The sequence below is a fragment of the Salvelinus namaycush genome, chromosome 39 (genome assembly GCF_016432855.1).
Source record: "Salvelinus namaycush isolate Seneca chromosome 39, SaNama_1.0, whole genome shotgun sequence".
Lineage (NCBI taxonomy): Eukaryota > Metazoa > Chordata > Actinopteri > Salmoniformes > Salmonidae > Salvelinus > Salvelinus namaycush.
The window spans coordinates 12,429,381-12,448,683 of record NC_052345.1 but is presented as its reverse complement, the minus strand read 5'-3'; the positions used below and the strand labels follow the sequence as shown (position 1 = coordinate 12,448,683).

Here is a 19,303-nt window from a genome sequence, read left to right as displayed (position 1 = left end):
ACACTACATCACCAGAAGTATTTGGACACACCTTCAAATTAGTAGATTTGACTATTTCAGCTGTCTGCTGTCACCCGTTCAGCTGTCACCCGTTGCTGACAGGTATATAAAATCAAGCACACAGCCATGCAATCTCCATAGACAAACATTGCCAGTAGAATGGCCTTTACTGAAGAGCTCAGTGACTTTCAACGTGACACCGTCATAGGATGCCACCTTTCCAACAAGTCAGTTCGTCAAATTTCTGCCCTGCTAGAGCTGCCCCGGTCAACTGTAAGTGCTGTATTGTGAAGTGGAAATGTCTAGGAGCAACAACGGCTCAGCCCTGAAGTGGTAGGCCACACAAGCTCACAGAATGGTACCTCCGAGTGCTGAAGCTCGTAGCTTGTAAAAATTGTCTGCCCTCGGTTGCAACACTCACTACCGAGTTCCAAACTGCCTCTGGAAGCAATGTCAGCACAAGAAAGGTTCGTCGGGGGCTTCATGAAATGGGTTTCCATGGCCGGGCAGTCGCACACAAGCCTAAGATCACCATGTGCACTGCCAAGCGTCGACTGGAGTGGTGTAAAGCTCGCCACCATTGGACTCTGGAGCAGAGCAAATGCGTTCTCTAGAGTGATGAGTCAAGCTTCTCCATCTGGCAGTCCGACAGAGGAATCTGGGTTTGGCAGATGCCAGGAGAACGCTACCTGCCCGAATGTATAGTGCCAAGTGTAAAGTTTGGTGGAGGAGGAATAATGGTCTGGGGCTGTTTTTCAAGTTTTTCTTGGCCCCTTAGTTCCAGTGAAGGGAAATCTTAACGCTACAGCATACAATGACATTCTAAACGATTATGTGCTTCCAACTTTGTGGCAACAGTTTGGGGAAGGCTCTTTCCTGTTTCAAAGCGAGGTCCATACAGAAATGGTTTGTCGAGATCGGTGTGGAAGAACTTGACTGGCCTGCACAGAGCCCTGACCTAAACCGCATCAAACACCTATGGGATGAATTGAAATGCCTACTGCGAGCCAGGCCTAATCGCCCAACATCAGTGCCCGATCTCACTAATGCTCTTGTGGCTGAATGGAAGCAAGTCCCCGCAGCAATGTTCCAACATCTTGTGGAAAGCCTACCCAGAAGAATGGAGGCTGTTATAGCAGAAAAGGGGGGGGCCGACACCATATTAACGGCCATGATTTTGGAATGAGATGTTAGGTGAGCAGGTGTCCACATAGTTTTGGTCATGTAGTATATATTATGACACCTTTCTGTTTTCTCAATGACTTTACATTTTGCATTGAAAATATGGAAAGTTAAAGTTTGTTCCACCTGACCAAAGTCAGAGACCACTATGTTACGATGACACACCAAATGCGATTGATTGATAATTGTTGTCTTGTTCTAATGCCTCTTAAGGGTAAAGTAATCCAAAAGTAACGGAAAGTAATCAGATTACGTTACCGAGTTTGGGCAATCCAAAAGTTATGTTACTGATTACAATTTTGGATTAGTAACTAGTAACTGTAACATTTAGAAAGTAATCTACCCAACCCTGGCTCTCCTTGAGACAGTGATGGGCATAGCTAATAACAACACCATCAGGACATCCAGGTGGCTACTTTCCATTCCCACCAGCCATCTCTCTCTCTCCCTCTCTCCTTCTCTCTTCTCCCCCCTCAACTCTCTCCATTCCTCCCTCTGCCCTCTGAGTAACAAAGCCCGATCCCAGACGCTCCTCCACGCTTCATAAAAAATTGCTGCATCACACCGCCAGTGTTCTAAATATAAACATGGGACAGGATGCGAGGCCCCCTACCTCCCTACTACCTGAGATGGACCACTAATGAGCTTAATCATTATGAAGAGGGCCCTCCGAGGGAGTAGACATGTTGACTGTGGCTGTATCTGAAATGGCATCTTATTCCCTATGTAGTGCACTACTTTTGACAAGGGTTCTGGTCAAAAGTAGTGCACTATATAGGGAATAGCGTGCCATTTCAGACAAAGCCTTTTTTCACTAATCCTAGTCACTCTCTCTGCCTATCAAAGGACAGTGCAGTTATGTTATGTTATGTTGCTACCCCAGAAAGGGTAAAAGGGAAAGGGGGAAACAGAAACGGAGGTGGCGGAGAGAGTGGTGGGGACAGCAACCGATGTGTCCAAGGTTACCGTGGGCCCGCTGTGTCTGGGAAGCAGAAACCTGATGACATCACAGAGCTGTGATAGCTTCATTAGGACAGGGGATTGAGAGAAGGAGTGCTTGGAAAGAGGGGTTATGTTCTGCTGTGTGCACATATTTTGTTGTGTTGACGTCCAGAGGTGATCCTGCTACTATGGCATGTTAATGGGTCTGCACAGCAGCACTGTTGCTAAGTAAGTAAGGACTAGAGGTCGACCGATTATGATTTTTCAACGCCGATACCGATACCGATTATTGGAGGAACAAAAAAGCCGATACCGATTAATCGGACGATTTTCTAAATTTATTTGTAATAATGACAATTACAACAATACTGAATGAACACTTATTTTAACTTAATATAATACATCAATAAAATCAATTTAGCCTCAAATAAATAATGAAACATGTTCAATTTGGTTTAAATAATGCAAAAACAAAGTGTTGGAGAAGAAAGTAAAAGTGCAATATGTGCCATGTAAGAAAGCTAACGTTTAAGTTCCTTGCTCAGAACATGAGAACATATGAAAGCTGGTGGTTCCTTTTAACATGAGTCTTCAATATTCCCAGGTAAGAAGTTTTAGGTTGTAGTTATTATAGGAATTATAGGACTATTTCTCTCTATATGATTTGTACTTCATATACCTCTGACTATTGGATGTTCTTATAGGCACTTTAGTATTGCCAGTGTAACAGTATAGCTTCCGTCCCTCTCCTCGCCCCTACCTGGGCTCGAACCAGGAACACCTTGACAACAGCCACCCTCGAAGCAGCGTTACCCATGTAGAGCAAGGGGAACAACTACTCCAAGTCTCAGAGCGAGTGACGTTTGAAACGCTATTAGCGCGCACCCCGCTAACTAGCTGGCCATTTCACATCGGTTACACCAGCCTAATCTCGGGAGTTGATAGGCTTGAAGTCATAAACAGCGCAATGCTTGAAGCATTGCGAAGAGCTGCTGGCAAAACGCACAAAAGTGCTGTTTGAATGAATGCTTACGAGCCTGCTGGTGCCTACCATCGCTCAGTCAGACTGCTCTTTCAAATCATAGACTTAATTATAACATAATAACACACAGAAATACGAGCCTTAGATCATTAATATGGTCGAATCCGGAAACTATCATCTCGAAAACAAAACGTTTATTCTTTCAGTGAAATACGGAACCATTCCGTATTTTATCTAACGGGTGGCATCCATAAGTCTAAATATTCCTGTTACATTGCACAACCTTCAATGTTATGTCATAATTACGTAAAATTCTGGCAAATTAGTTCGCAACGAGCCAGGCGGCCCAAACTGTTGCATATACCCTGACTCTGCATGCAATGAACGCAAGAAAAGTGACACAATTTCACATGGTTAATATTGCCTGCTACCCTGGATTTCTTTTAGCTAAATATGCAGGTTTAAAAATATATACTTCTGTGTATTGATTATAAGAAAGGCATTGATGTTTATGGTTAGGTACATTCGTGCAATGATTGTGCTTTTTTCGCAAATGTGAGGCCCCCTACCTCCCTACTACCTGAGATGGACCACTAATGAGCTTAATCATTATGAAGAGGGCCCTCCGAGGGAGTAGACATGTTGACTGTGGCTGTATCTGAAATGGCATCTTATTCCCTATGTAGTGCACTACTTTTGACAAGGGTTCTGGTCAAAAGTAGTGCACTATATAGGGAATAGCGTGCCATTTCAGACACAGCCTTTTTTCACTAATCCTAGTCACTCTCTCTGCCTATCAAAGGACAGTGCAGTTTGAATGAATGCTTACGAGCCTTCTGGTGCCTACCATCGCTCAGTCAGACTGCTCTTTCAAATCATAGACTTAATTATAACATAATAACACACAGAAATACGAGCCTTAGATCATTAATATGGTCGAATCCGGAAACTATCATCTCGAAAACAAAACGTTTATTCTTTCAGTGAAATACGGAACCGTTCCGTATTTTATCTAACGGGTGGCATCCATAAGTCTAAATTTACATTTACATTTAACAGACGCTCTTATCCAGAGCGACTTACAAGTACATACATTCATACTTTTTTTGTACTGGCCCCCCGTGGGAATCGAACCCACAACCCTGGCGTAGCGCCATGCTCTACCAACTGAGCCACACGGGGCCTAAATATTCCTGTTACATTGCACAACCTTCAATGTTATGTCATAATTACGTAAAATTCTGGCAAATTAGTTCGCAACGAGCCAGGCGGCCCAAACTGTTGCATATACCCTGACTCTGCATGCAATGAACGCAAGAAAAGTGACACAATTTCACATGGTTAATATTGCCTGCTAACCTGGATTTCTTTTAGCTAAATATGCAGGTTTAAAAATATATACTTCTGTGTATTGATTATAAGAAAGGCATTGATGTTTATGTGCAATGATTGTGCTTTTTTCGCAAATGCGCTTTTGTTAAATCCTCCCCCGTTTGGCGAAGTTGGCTGTCTTTATTTGGAAGAAATAGTCTTCACACAGTGAAGCGGCCCAAACTGCTGCATATACCCTGACTCTGTTGCAAGAGAAGTGACACAAAGAAATTCATGTTAGCAGGCAATATTAACTAAATATGCAGGTTTAAAAATATATACTTGTGTATTGATTTTAAGAAAGGCATTGATGTTTATGGTTAGGTACACGTTGGAGCAACGACAGTCCTTTTTCGCAAATACGCACCGCATCGATTATATGCAACGCAGGACACGCTAGATAAACTAGTAATATCATCAACCATGTGTAGTTAACTAGTGATTGTGATTGATTGATTGATTGTTTTTTATAAGATAAGTTTAATGCTAGCTAGCAACTTACCTTGGCTTCTTACTGCATTCGCGTAACAGGCAGGCTCCTCGTGGAGTGCAATGAGAGGCAGGTGGTTAGAGCGTTGGACTAGTTAACCATAAGGTTGCAAGATTGAATCCCAGAGGTAAAAATCTATCGTTCTGCCCCTGAACAAGACAGTTAACCCACCGTTCCTAGGCCGCCATTGAAAATAAGAATTTGTTCTTAACTGACTTGCCTAGTTAAATAAAGGTGTTAAAAAAAAAAATCTAATAAATAAATAAAAATCGGTGTCCAAAAATACCGATTTCCGATTGTTATGAAAACTTGAAATCGGCCCTAATTAATCGTCCATTCCGAATAATCGGTCGACCTCTAGTAAGGACACCACCCCATCCTTCAAAAACAGATTGCACTTCTTGTTCAAAGGAATTCCCCTTGATATCTGCATAGACATATCAACATAGTCTTTACTTTTCACACCCACCCTATGCCTGAGAGGAGATAGAGGCGTAATCCCACCAAAGTAGTACGAATAACATTCTCTAACATTTTGAGGCCTGTTTGAGTAAGCCTGTATCTGCCTCCATTTATCATCATCATCATAACCAACCAAATCACAGACAGACAGCTTAGACACCTGACACTAACATTTAATGACTGGCCATGAAGGTGCCAAAACAAACATGATATACTGTGTTTCTGTCCCCACGGGGAGCATGGGAATAATAATCCAGGCTATTTGGTAATCATTGAAGGGATTTGAGAGAACCTGGGTGTAAAATGTGTTGGTTGGGACATTTTGAATCGGATAGCCAACGATTAATATGTCAAGAAGTAGAAATGTCAAATGTGTTTTATATATAGTTTGTTGGATTGAATGATTTATGACTTTGTGTGTGTGTCACTGTGTGACAGGTGATGATGCCAGACCATATTTGCTCCCCTCTTTAAAATCTGTTTGTACTCCTCAGCTGTCTTTAGGGTACTGCTGGTCTCCATGGTGAAGATGCACCTTATTCCATAACCACAGTAAACATAGGCAGACTATACGGTACTACAGTGCACTCCCCTTCCGCCATGTCATGGTGCCTTGCAAGTTACTTTTTACTAGAGAGGTGAGGCAAACATTTGCTGGAGGGTGAGACTAGAGACAGATAGAGAGATAGAAACGATTGCAAACACTCAAAATACAGTTGAGGGTGACCTAACCTAGCCTCTTAAATAAACACAGGTACACCATTAACCTGCACAGTCTCCAGGGGCAGTTGACAAAGTCGCCCTCTCTCACCCTCTCACATCTAAGAAGAGGTTGAGACCCCCACACTCAGGCAATAACATCACACACACGCGCGCGCGCGCGCGCACGCACGCACGCACGCACGCACGCACACACACACACACACACACACACACACACACACACACACACACACACACACACACACACACACACACACACACACACACACACACACACACCACGCCTGCCCTGGCATCCAAGACAGTGAGCTGGAGAGTGTTTGACTTTCCCCTCTTTAGCATTGGTCTCACAAGTACCCCACATCACCTTCAGTGTAAACAGCGAGGTATAAGGAGAGCTCCATCGGGACTAGGAATGTGCCATACATTAACAAAATGACTCCTCTCCTTCAAAAACACATTTACAGGGTCACCCCAACTCACCTCACCCCAACCTGGCCTGTCAAATGGACTTTGTTAGATTCCACAATGACAGTCTGGGAGGGAGAACCATGAGGAATTATGATATTACATAAGCTTTGGAGGTTGTGATGTTGACACACACAAGCAAGAGCTTGGGCACACACACACGCAAGAGTAGATGTTGCTGCCTAGTGGGAATGAGCCTGGACGGTATCCATCACCATCATTTCTGGCACCTCCATTCCTTTTACATTTTTCTACAGCAGCCTTGTGTTGCTGGTTGGCGATCCTCTCCTCCGCTGACCAGGCAGACACTGACGTGTCATCACTTAATTCCTCTCCTGCCCTGCCTCTCCTTCCATTCCCGCCACTCGATAAAGCCTCCCCCTTCTGCTCCCTCTTTTCCCCCATACTCTACCTCCCTCGTTCCCTCTCTCATTTTCGCCATTCTTTCCACTCATCAATCTCAGCTGAGCTCCAGACGACCCAGCCTCCCCCCGCTTCTCCCCTGGAGGACGACCGCTGGTCGGGGGGAGAGAAACACAAACCTCGGCCCACTGCAGTCCCGGCCACCAAGCAAATGCTCTTGCCTGTCTCCTGGCTCCCCACGCTAGACACCCCCGTCTGAGTTTTTTAAGCCTAAAACTCTTTGATCCTGATTAATCTGAGTTATACTGTATCTGAATTCACCCCAAAAAATATATATGATGGCAGAGGACATACTAGTTTGGATGCTAGACTTCATGTTCATGTATTCACCTCCAAAAGAATGAAAACTACTATTAATTATGGCAAGACAACATAAGATTTTGGGTGCAAGGCTCTCCAAGATTTCATTTCCCCAAGAGTCTCGGTAACATAACATGAAATCCTCCTCCAGATATGCTGCCAGTGTGTCGACAGAGTAAAGCCCAAAGCCTTTGCCTTGTCTCCGCGACGACGACCCTAATGTGTGATTTACTACCATCAAGAATAGAGAAGGAAACAAAGGATGAATTGCGACTGGTCATAATCATCTCTGAGTGGTTTACAGCCTGGGAAAGGCTCTCTGTTAACACTATTGTAATGGAGAAGTTTAAACTCCTATAGCTGCATCCCAAATGGTACCGTACTTCCTATAAAATGCACTACTTTTCCTAATGGCACAATCACTAGTACATATTTCGGGTGGCCAAACGGCAGCCCTACCACGTAATTTACAAAAAAGCTGAACAATGGAGTAAAATAACCTCATCATTTGGGATATGGTAGGGTAAGACAGTTGTACTAAGCTCATGAGGCATTTGTGTTGTATTCTTCAAGAATCAATGGGTGTCCTGTATATCATTAATTAAAATGACCACTGAACAGCTGTAAATATTGCCGATTGCTCCTTTAACGGTTTCTGTGCCATTCCCTTCACTAAGATAAAGTGGGGAGTAATGTCGTTCCAGCCACCTTCTACGTGATTGGGTGGTCTTACAGCCTAGCGTAGTTGAAATTGATTAACCCCCCCGTTGAACCTAGACCATTGATCATGGTGGTGAATACATCCAGCGGAAATGCGCTCAAATTGCAGTACTTACATAGCCATATCACAGACATATTTCTCACTGTGTTTTTCATTATATTGTCAGAGCTTTTCTGAGTAGAGAGAGAGAGAGAGAGAGAGAGAGAGAGAGAGAGAGAGAGAGAGAGAGAGAGAGAGAGAGAGAGAGAGAGAGAGAGACTGTGTGTGTGAGTACCGTAGCTCTTGAAAGAAAGCAGAGACAGGAAAACACTGCATCTCTGTCTGTGCTCCAAAACAACCAACATGACACCCACTCGCACCCACCACCGCCTACACAGGAGTCATGGAGAAACATGATACAACCACCACCTCCAGACTCAGCAAGGAAAGTGAGGGGAGGGAAAAGCTCGCAGAGCCAACTTTTATCCTCACTCAGTCACTGTTGAACTTGTTCACCAGACCAATGCCTCTGACTAGTGCTCTTTAAAAGCACACTGACATTGATAATAACAATTAGCTGTCAAAGAACCACTGTGCAGAATCTTTCCTCATCACAAACTAGTACCATTCATATGGGGGACAGGAGTAAATGGATGGGTGGGTGTTTTCCTGTCTTTCACCAACACAATTTCTTGTTTGTTTTGGATCTCACTGCTGCACTCTCCATACGCACCAGTGGAGCTTGTTCACCTTTCCCAGGCTAAATGCACTGGGCTGCACTGCTACAGCAGTAAACATCCTCATCTCACCCAAAGAGGACCAACAGATAGAAATCAGTGTATTGTTCAAGTCAAAGCCATCCGTACAACTGCAGTGAGAGGAGGGAATGAATTAGAATGAATGAATGGGAATACCTATACCCAAGGGCAATTGATTATTCAATAGATCTGAGTACTACATTTTGAATGACTGCACACAAAACTTAACATATAAACTTCAAAAAGTATCTCACTTTGCCCTACCTGTTCTGAAGCTTCTGAAATCCTTCACCTCAAAGCCCTCTATCTTTGCATCGCAGTTCGATTTCCACAAATTACTGCTGGAAGCATAATTAGCTTAAAGCCTATTAGCCGAACCAAATCAAAATGTTCTAATACAGAATTCTGGTACCATCTATATTTGCAGCATAGGTCCAAAGGTTCCAGTAAATGAGAGTGAGCAATGTCATTAATCCAGGCCCGGGGGTATTAGCTTTGGGCACCGTGCCCCTGGATGACCAGCCACAGGTGTCCCTGTGGGGCCAGACCATAGACATACAGTTGAAGTCGGAAGTTTACATACACTTAGGTTGGAGTCATTAAAACTCGTTTTTCAACCACTCCACACATTTCTTGTTAACAAACTATAGTTTTGGCAAGTCGGTTAGGACATCTACTTTGTGCATGACACAAGTAATTTTTCCAACAATTGTTTACAGACAGATTATTTCACTTATAATTCACTGTCTCACAATTCCAGTGGGTCATAAGTTTACATACACTAAGTTGGCTGTGCCTTTAAACAGCTTGGAAATTCCAGAAAATTATGTCATGGCTTTAGAAGCTTCTGATAGGCTAATTGACATCATTTGAGTCAATTGGAGGTCAACTCAGTGACTCTTTGCTTGACATCATGGGAAAATCTAAAGAAATCAGCCAAGACCTCAGAAAAATAATTGTAGACCTCCACAAGTCTGGTTCATCCTTGGGAGCAATTTCCAAATGCCTGAAGGTACCACGTTCATCTGTACAAACAATAGGACACAAGTATAAACACCATGGGACCACGCAGCCGTCATACCGTTCATGAAGGAGACGCGTTTTGTCTCCTAGAGATGAACATACTTTGGTGCGAAAAGTGCAAATCAATCCCAGAACAACAGCAAAGGACCTTGTGAAGATGCTGGAGGAAACAGGTACAAAAGTATCTATATCCACAGTAAAACAAGTCCTATTTCCACTCAGCAAGGAAGAAGCCACTGCTCCAAAACCGCCATAAAAAAGCCAGACTACGGTTTGCAACTGCACATGGGGAAATGTCCTCTGGTCTGATGAAACTGTTTGGCCATAATGACCATCGTTATGTTTGGAGGAAAAAGGGGGAGGCTTGCAAGCCGAAGAACACCATCCCAACCGTGAAGCACGGGTGTGGCAGCATCATGTTGTGGGAGTGCTTTGCTGCAGGAGGGACTGGTGCCCTTCACAAAATAAATGGTATCACGAGTAAAGGTCGACCGATTAATCGGAATGGCCGATTAATTAGGTCCGATTTCAAGTTTTCATAACAATCGGTAATCAGCATTTTTAGACACCGATTATGGCCGATTACATTGCACTCCACGAGGAGACTGCGTGGAAGACTGACTACCTGTTATGCGAGTGCAGCAAGGAGCCACGGTAAGGTGCTAGCTAGCATTAAACTTATCTTATAAAAAACAATCAATCTTAACTTAATCACTAGTTAACTACACATGTTGATGATATTACTAGTTTATCTAGCTTGTCCTGCGTTGCATATAATCGATGCGGTGCCTGTTAATTTATCATTGAATCACAGCCTACTTCGCCAAACGGGTGGTTTAACAAGCGCATTCGCGAAAAAAGCACTGTCATTGCACCAATGTGTACCTAACCATAAACATCAACGCCTTTCTTAAAATCAATACACAAGTATATATTTTTAAACCTGCATATTTAGTTAATATTGCCTGCTAACTTTAAATACTTTTAACTAGGAAAATTGTGTCACTTCTCTTGCGTTCTGTGCAACAGAGTCAGGCTATATGCAGCAGTTTGGGCCGCCTGGCTCGTTGCGAACTGTGTGAAGACCATTTCTTCCTAACAAAGACAGCCAACTTCGCCAAACGGGGGATGATTTAACAAAAGCGTATTTGCATATTTAGTTAAAAGAAATTCATGTTAGCAGGCAATATTAACTAGGCAAATTGTGTCACTTCTCTTGCGTTCATTGAACGCAGAGTCAGGGTATATGCAACAGTTTGGGCCGCCTGGCTCGTTGCGAACTAATTTGCCAGAATTTTACATAATTATGACATAACATTGAAGGTTGTGCAATGTAACAGCAATATTTAGACCTATGGATGCCACCCGTTAGATAAAATACGGAACGGTTCCGTATTTCACTGAAAGAATAAACGTTTTGTTTTCGTAATGATAGTTTCAGGATTTGACCATATTAATGACCTAAGGCTCGTATTTCTGTGTGTTATTATATTATAATTAAGTCTATGATTTGATAGCGCAGTCTGACTGAGCGGTGGTAGGCAGCAGCAGGCTCGTAAGCATTCATTCAAACAGCACTTTCCTGCGTTTGCCAGCAGCTCTGCACTGTCTATGACTTCAAGCCTATCAACTCCCGAGATTAGGCTGGCAATAATAAAGTGCCTATTAGAACATCCAATAATCAAAGGTATATGAAATACAAATGGTATAGAGAGAAATACTCCTATAATAACTCAAACCTAAAAATTCTTACCTGGGAATATTGAAGACTCATGTTGAAAGGAACCACCAGCTTTCATATGTTCTCATGTTCTGAGCAAGGAACTTAAACGTTAGCTTTTTTACATGGCATATATTGCACTTTTACTTTCTTCTCCAACACTTCGTTTTTGCATTATTTAAACCAAATTGAACATGTTTCATTATTTATTTGAGACTAAATTGATTTTATTGATGTATTATATTAAGGTAAAATAAAAGTGTTCATTGTTCATTCAGTATTGTTGTAATTGTCATTATTACAAATATATATATATAAAATTTGTCCGATTAATCGGTATCGGCTTTTTTTGGTCCTCCAATAATCGGTATCGGCATTGAAAAATCATAATCGGTCGACCTCTAATCACGAGGAAGGAAAATGATGTAGATATATTGAAGCAACATCTCAAGACAACAGTCAGGAAGTTAAAGCTTGGTCGCAAATGGGTCTTCCAAATGGACAATGACCCCAAGCATTCTTCCAAAGTTGTGGCAAAATGGCTTAAAACCTTTTCTCAATAGGGGGGCGCCATTTCGCCTTTGTAAAAATTCGTTCCCAAATTAAACTGCCTCGTACTCAATTCTTGCTCGTACAATATGCATATTATTATTACTATTGGATAGAAAACACTCTCTAGTTTCTAAAACCGTTTGAATTATATCTGTGAGTAAAACAGAACTCATTTTGCAGCAAACTTCCTGTCAGGAACTGAAAAATCTCAAATCGGGGGCTCTGTTCCAGGGTCAGTTTATAAATTTGCATGTAATCTATGGGTCTACATGCACTGCATACGCCTTCCCCTAGATGTCAGTAAGCAGTGGGAATTGGAATGGGGTGTCTGGGTAGTTCTGAGGCCGTATAAAAGCTCTTGGAACCGGGTGTGCAGTCTTTTCAACGTTCGCCAAGACGCATGACAGACCTCAGGATTGCATTCTGAAAAGCTCTCGTTGTAGGCTTTAGATATATCCGGCTCTGATTTTATTCGATATAGGTGTTAAAACCATCATAATGTAGTTATTTTAAACCGAGTTATATCAGTTTATATCAGTATATTGCGATTTTCGGTATTTCATTTGTGCTGCGTTATAGTGAGTTGGACACGTCTTCGTCACATGGCTAATGTTTGCTGCTAATTCCAAAGTTGAAGACGACAATCTACAACCGAGCAACGATTCTTCTGGACAAAGGACAACTTGCACAAGATTCTGATGGAAGCTCATCAAATAGTAAGAACTATTTATGATGTTAATTCGTTGTTCTGTTGAAAAATGTTAAACTACTATTCCGCCATTAATTTCGGTGCGGTCTCGCTTTAACGCACGCTGTATGTCGTAGTAACGTTAATTTTAAAAATCTAACACAGCGGTTGCATTAAGAACTAATGTATCTTTCATTTGCTGTCCAACCTGTATTTTTTAGTCAAGTTTATGATTATTTATTGATTAGATTAGGTGCCTCTCCCAAGATTTCTCCCGACATTTTGTTTGCAGCTTGGCTACTATTCTCATTGTATAACCACGATTTGTGCCGCTAAATATGCACATTTTCGAACAAACAATATATGTATTGTGTAATATGATGTTATAGGACTGTCATCTGATGAAGTTTTGAGAAGGTTAGTGAAAAATTTAATATCTTTTGCTGGTTTATTCGCTATCGCTAACGTGCATGAATCAATGCTGCTGTGTGGTTGGCTATTGTAGTAAGCTAATATAATGCTAAATTGTGTTTTCGCTGTAAAACACTTAAAGAATCTGAAATATTGGCTGGATTCACAAGATCTTTGTCTTTCATTTGCTGTACACTGTGTATTTTTCATAAATGTTTTATGATGAGTATTTAGGTAATTCACGTTGCTCTCTGTCGTTATTCTAGTTGCTTTGGTGAGAGTTGTGATGGTGGCTGCAATGTAAAACTATGATTTATACCTGAAATATGCACATTTTTCGAACAAAACATATGCTATACAATAAAATGTTATCAGACTGTCATCTGATGAAGTTGTTTCTTGGTTAGTGACTATTTATATCTTTATTTGGTCGAATTTGTGATAGTAAAAAATGCAGTAAAAAAATGGTGGAAAAAAAGTTGTGTCTTTTGCTATCGTGGTTAGCTAATAGAAATACATATTGTGTCTTCCCTGTAAAACATTTTAAAAATCAGAAATGATGGCTGGATTCACAAGATGTGTATCTTTCATCTGGTGTCTTGGACTTGTGATTTCATGATATTTAGATGCTAGTATTTACTTGTGGCGCTATGCTAGGCTATGCTAGTCAGCTTTTTTACTGATGAGGGTGCTCCCGGATCCGGGATTGGGACCAATTAGAAGTTAAGGACAACAAAGTCAAGGTAATGGAGTGGCCATCACAAAGCCCTGACCTCAATCCCATAGAAAATTTGTGGGCAGATCTGAAAAAGTGTGTGTGAGCAAGGAGGCCTACAAACCTGAATCAGTTACACCAGCTCTGTCAGGAGGAATAGGCCAAAATTCACCCAACTTACTGTGGGAAGCTTGTGAAAGGCTACCCGAACCGTTTGACCCAAGTTAAACAATTTAAAGGCAATGCTACCAAATACTAATTGAGTGTATGTAAACTGACCCACTGGGAATGTGATGAAATAAATAAAAGCTGAAATAAATCATTCTCTCTACTATTATTCTGACATTTCACATTCTTAAAATAAAGTGGTGATCCTAACTGACCTAAGACAGGGAATTTTTACTAGGATTACATCTCAGGAATTGTGAAAAACTGAGTTTAAATGTATTTGGCTAAGGTGTATGTAAACTTCCGACTTCAACTGTACATACATCATCAGGCCAGACAGACACCTGCGCAGACTCAGCCGTCTGGTTTCCTGGCAGTCCCTGACCACTGTGTTGACTTGGTCTGGCTCACTCTCATCAGCATTCGGTAAACTCAGTGCACCACCCATGCATGTGAAGTACCGCTCCCTTCCACCCAGTAAGGACATCCAGGGAATGCAGACAAGCCACCTCACCTGGGTTTGTGGCAGGTGGGAGCCACAGGGCACACACACAGCATGCTTATTAGTTAGAAAATGTGCCCTGATGTGTGGTCAATGGTCATTAGGCAATAGGCATTGACACATGGTTTGGACCATGTTTGTGTTGGGGGGAAAGAAAAAGAGAACCCGAATCCAAACATATGGGAGTTTTGACACTGCCTGTACTGCTAGTACATGTCTCACATTTTTTGACCAATGCCACAGGCTCCTCCCCTGAAATGCTACCTGTCTGCTTACACGGAAATAGGACGTGAGAACTGTTGAGTCGGTTCTGACTAGAGGGAGTACAGCTACGACCAGAAATGACTTTTTCGCAGCAGGTTAAGAGAATTTACGCAGCAGGTTAATTAAGATAATTAACGTGGCAGGTTAGGAGACTTACTGTAGGTTAAGGTTAGGAAACGGTTTAGGCGTAGGGTTAGCTAAAATGCTTCTGGTCTTAGCTGTCACAACCCACTAGGCACACCACGTCATTTCAGTGTGGAAATGTGGGTAAAATTTGGCTGAGAGGTTGATCAATAAGATTTCAACCTTTATTCACTCACTCATAAAGACAGCCAGAAGTTTGTTGAATTCCCAATGTGTTATCACTATGCTTTCAACCATATAAAAGCACAACCAAATTCCATTGGGAAAACAATGTCTGAATTTTGATTTAGTTGTCATTTAAATGTGTTATCGCTGCTGCTTTCAAGCATTTAAAAGCACAACAAAGTTCAAATGGGAATGCCATGTCAGATATTTTGGATTTATACAACAACTTAATGTGTTATTACTGTGCTTCATCTAAAACCACAAACCAATGACCTGGATTGCAGTTGAGATTACATTAAAAATACATAGAGCAAGTGATCAATGCTGTTTGATATTCTGCACAGATTATTATAGCACTTGTAAAGCTCTCCACAGACCTGGGACATCTGCATGCTATCTTGAAACATGCACACTTTCTATGATTACATAAGAACATTTTTGTTACAGTAGGCTAACCTCAAAATGTCACCAATGACGTGTGACTCATTTTAAAGTTGAATAAATGTTGTTTCGTTTGAAAGAGCCTTGACTTTAGGCTATTTACTGTATAACAAAAGTAATATTGAATTGTGTTTGGTTGACAACACAACCAAATATCAAAATGTAAGGATATCTAATGCTTGGATAGTTTCATCTGAGCCACTGGCTTAATTCTATTCTTTAAACTGTATTTTGGGTTTATTTGGAGATGTGAATCCAACCTATCATTAGTTAACTTGTCGACAAGTTAATAGGTTATTTACTGTTTAGCAGAAGTGATGTTAAATTGTGTTTGGTTGTCACTGACTTAATCCGGCTTTAATTCTAGTTTGTTTATAAATTAATAATTGATATGTTGGATTCATGTCTCCATCTCAACCAAGAGCCAAAGTTAAAGAACAGGACCAAATCAAACGTTATTTAAAGTGCATTTAAAGTTTGATTAGATTATATCTAGTCCTATTCTTTAACATAGATTTTTGGTTGAGATGGAGACGTGAATCCAACATATAAATTATTAATTAGTAGACAAACTGGAACTAAAGCCAGACTAAGTCAGTGGCACAGATGGAACTATCCAAGCAGAAGATACTTCTCCTTCAAATGTTGATATTTGGTTGCGTTGACAACCACACTATTCAATATCCAGTTTGACTACAAATTAATAATTGATATGTTGTATTCACGTCTCCATCTCAACCAAAAATGTAAGTTAAAGAATAAGACTAAATCTAATCTAACTTTAAATGCACTTTAAATAAAGTTTGACTTAATCCTATTCTTTAACTTCGATTTTTGGTTGAGATAGAGGTGAATCCAACATATGTATGATTAACTTGAAGATTACAAGTGAAATCTACCAAATCTATGTATTATCTATTTTTAGTTGAACCCTGGGTTGAATTGAAACAATAGCTGTTGATGACTTTGCAAATGCTATATAGGCCTAAATAGTATCATTGATGATACAATGTATGACTTATGAAGTATGATTACATTTCATTTACTTTGTTAAACCTACCCATTGGAATGACTTCGATAGCAACAGCAAATATATTTAGCTATTAGGAGATCTCTCAATAATCATTCCTACAATAAGTAATAGTCAGTGATAGTAGACAGTGACAAATATTAAAACCCTGAATGGGAGACCAAATGAATGGCTGTAGATAAATCAACTCTCCAGCTTATTGTATTTTGCTGATTGTGGATATAACATTGAAGATCTGACATTGTTACAAATTCAACATATTTTAGCACATACAAGGTATGTCTATGTTGAAAATTGGTTACAATGATGACATACTCCTGTGGTTGAAATTTCACCCTCAAAAAGACATTGATGATTTTTTTCAAATCCAATGTATTTTCCACGTAGATTCCACAACACAATACGTTGACAAATTATGTTGAAACAACGTTGATTCAACCAGCTTGTGCCCAGTGGAAACCTGTTGAGTCTAACCGTTGATATAGCCGCCCACACATAGGCCTACTGTTATTACTATGACAAACCCTCATGTGAAAGGAACGATGTGTTCTCTTTAGTTAAATATTTATTTTGTTTTTGAATCATTCGCAAATTCCAATCCTTTTAGAATTAAATGCTGCGCTGGAAACTGTAGCCGACTCGGTGGGCACGCGATTGCTCCGAGCTTTGAACATTTGTCACGATCAGAGTCGCACTGAAGCAGTAAATAGGTCTATAGGTGAACAAGAGCGGGTACTGTTATGGAAATGAACCAATTAAGCCTCAAACATGAGTTGTGTTTGAAGTGTTTTTACACAAGCGACTCACCTTGAATTCCACGGACAGTTGAGGGGTATATTCAAGGGTCCAAAGCGCCCGCACCAAGGATGCCAATTGTGTGGTCACCTCACCCCTGGCAAGTTGCGCGTCCTCGTTTTTTACAATTCCGTTTACTCTTCCCTGACACACATCAGACTTGTATTGTTCCAAACCAAGGTACTCGGCCAGCAGGTCCGTATTACTGAGGCACTGAACCACCGCATTCATGAAACAAGTGTTTCCATGATTCTTCAACCCAAGGACTCCAGGAGTTTTGTCGCCATAGCACCACGACAGCCTGTCTTTTATAGATCCATGAGAAGACAAAGTTGAGGCGCTCTTCTTCACCTTAATCTCCCTCGAGACCTGAAGTTCATCTTTATTAAAATTCCCTGAGTTGGCACTCAACGTGCACGCGGCGCTGTCTCTGAACCCGCCATCATCATCCTCACCGTCAGGTGGCTCGACGTCGCCAAAGTGTGCCAAAGTTCCCAAAGTTTTCAGTATCCTGCTCATAAAATTCCCAACGGACTTCAACGATTTCCTTCTGAAAAGCTTCCCGGCTTTGTATTTCTTCTCTTTGCGTTTTGTAGATTTGGTTTTCATGGACTGTTTCCTCATCTTACTCTCCCTGTGGCTATCCATGGTGGTTGGTTATTTACCAGGTAACAAGAAGTAAAAACGAAACAACTACTGAAGCAATAGACTCCTACCTGTCTGCCCTTACCCCTCCTCCTCTCGAAACCACTCCGGTCTCCGCTAATAGACAATACCGTGGTTTAGGCACATGACTAAACAATGTCCCTCAAACATTCCGGTAATTCCCGCCAGGTCTCGGCGCGCCCTTGTCATATTGTTTCGCTGGTAAAATGGTGAAGCAGCGGGCACCTGTAACCAGTAACCACCGTTTAGGTGAGTTGTCTTCAACTCCATGGTCCTCGGTCGTAGTGAGGCTCAGTACTTCCTCGTCGCTTACTAGGCACATACAGCTGGCGGTCTTTCTCTCTCCCTCCCTCGCCACTCCGAGCGCTGCTGGAGTGGTTTTCTGTGTGGTGGATAGTGCGCGTTATTCCCGCCCTCCTACAATTTTAGACTATATTAAATCAAATCCCTTTTTATTGGTCACATACAAGTGTTAAGCGGATGTTATTGCGGGTGTAGCGAAATGCTTGTGCTTCTAGTTCCGACAGTGCAGTAATATCTAACAAGTAATATCTATCAATTTAACAACATATACCCAATACACACAAATCTAAGTAAAGGGATGGAATTAAGAATATATAAATATATGGACAAGCAATGTCAGAGCGGCATAGACTAAGATACAGTAGAAAAGTATAGAATGCAGTATATACATATGAGATGAGTAATGCAAAATATGTCAACATTATTAACGTGACTAGTGTTCCATTTATTAAAGTGTTCCACATTGAAGATGGCGCACGTAGTGACAGGACAACTGATGGATATTCGGCTTAATGACAACTTGAACAAGCTTGCTGACACTCATTTAGTAACAGGCTTATAAGCTTCCCTTATAATTAGATGCACGATAAGGACTATTGTATATTGTTTAATCAAAACTATTACAAGCGTTCTGTAGGCCTATATTAACAAATACTGAACCCATTTTGTATCAGAGCAATTCAAGGTCTGAATTTTTTACTGTTATCTATATTGGCATGATACGAGTAGGCTAAGGTGCATGTACTCTGTTACAACATGGTCCCAACAGAAAATAATGATATTTTTGAGGTGTGTAGGAGCCCCCTACTGTTTTAGGCAGAGATTGTTCTGCATCCTGGTGATGGCACACTAATAGACTGCACCTGCACTATCCTATCCTCTGATGGAATGCCTCATCTAATAATGCACTGTTGG

The 19,303-nt window shown here is 41.3% G+C and overlaps 1 protein-coding gene across 1 annotated transcript in view; it reads right to left on the bottom strand.

Annotated features, from left to right (window-relative positions):
- LOC120032811 (ubiquitin carboxyl-terminal hydrolase 43-like) overlaps positions 1–18,418 on the bottom strand; it is a 134,859-nt gene extending 116,441 nt beyond the window's left edge. The window contains exon 1 of the mRNA XM_038978994.1: positions 17,432–18,418. Coding sequence (XP_038834922.1) covers positions 17,432–18,067 — 636 coding nt within the window. The 5' untranslated portion in view covers positions 18,068–18,418. The remainder of the gene's footprint in view (positions 1–17,431) is intronic.
- Between the last annotated feature and the right edge of the window lie 885 nt (positions 18,419–19,303).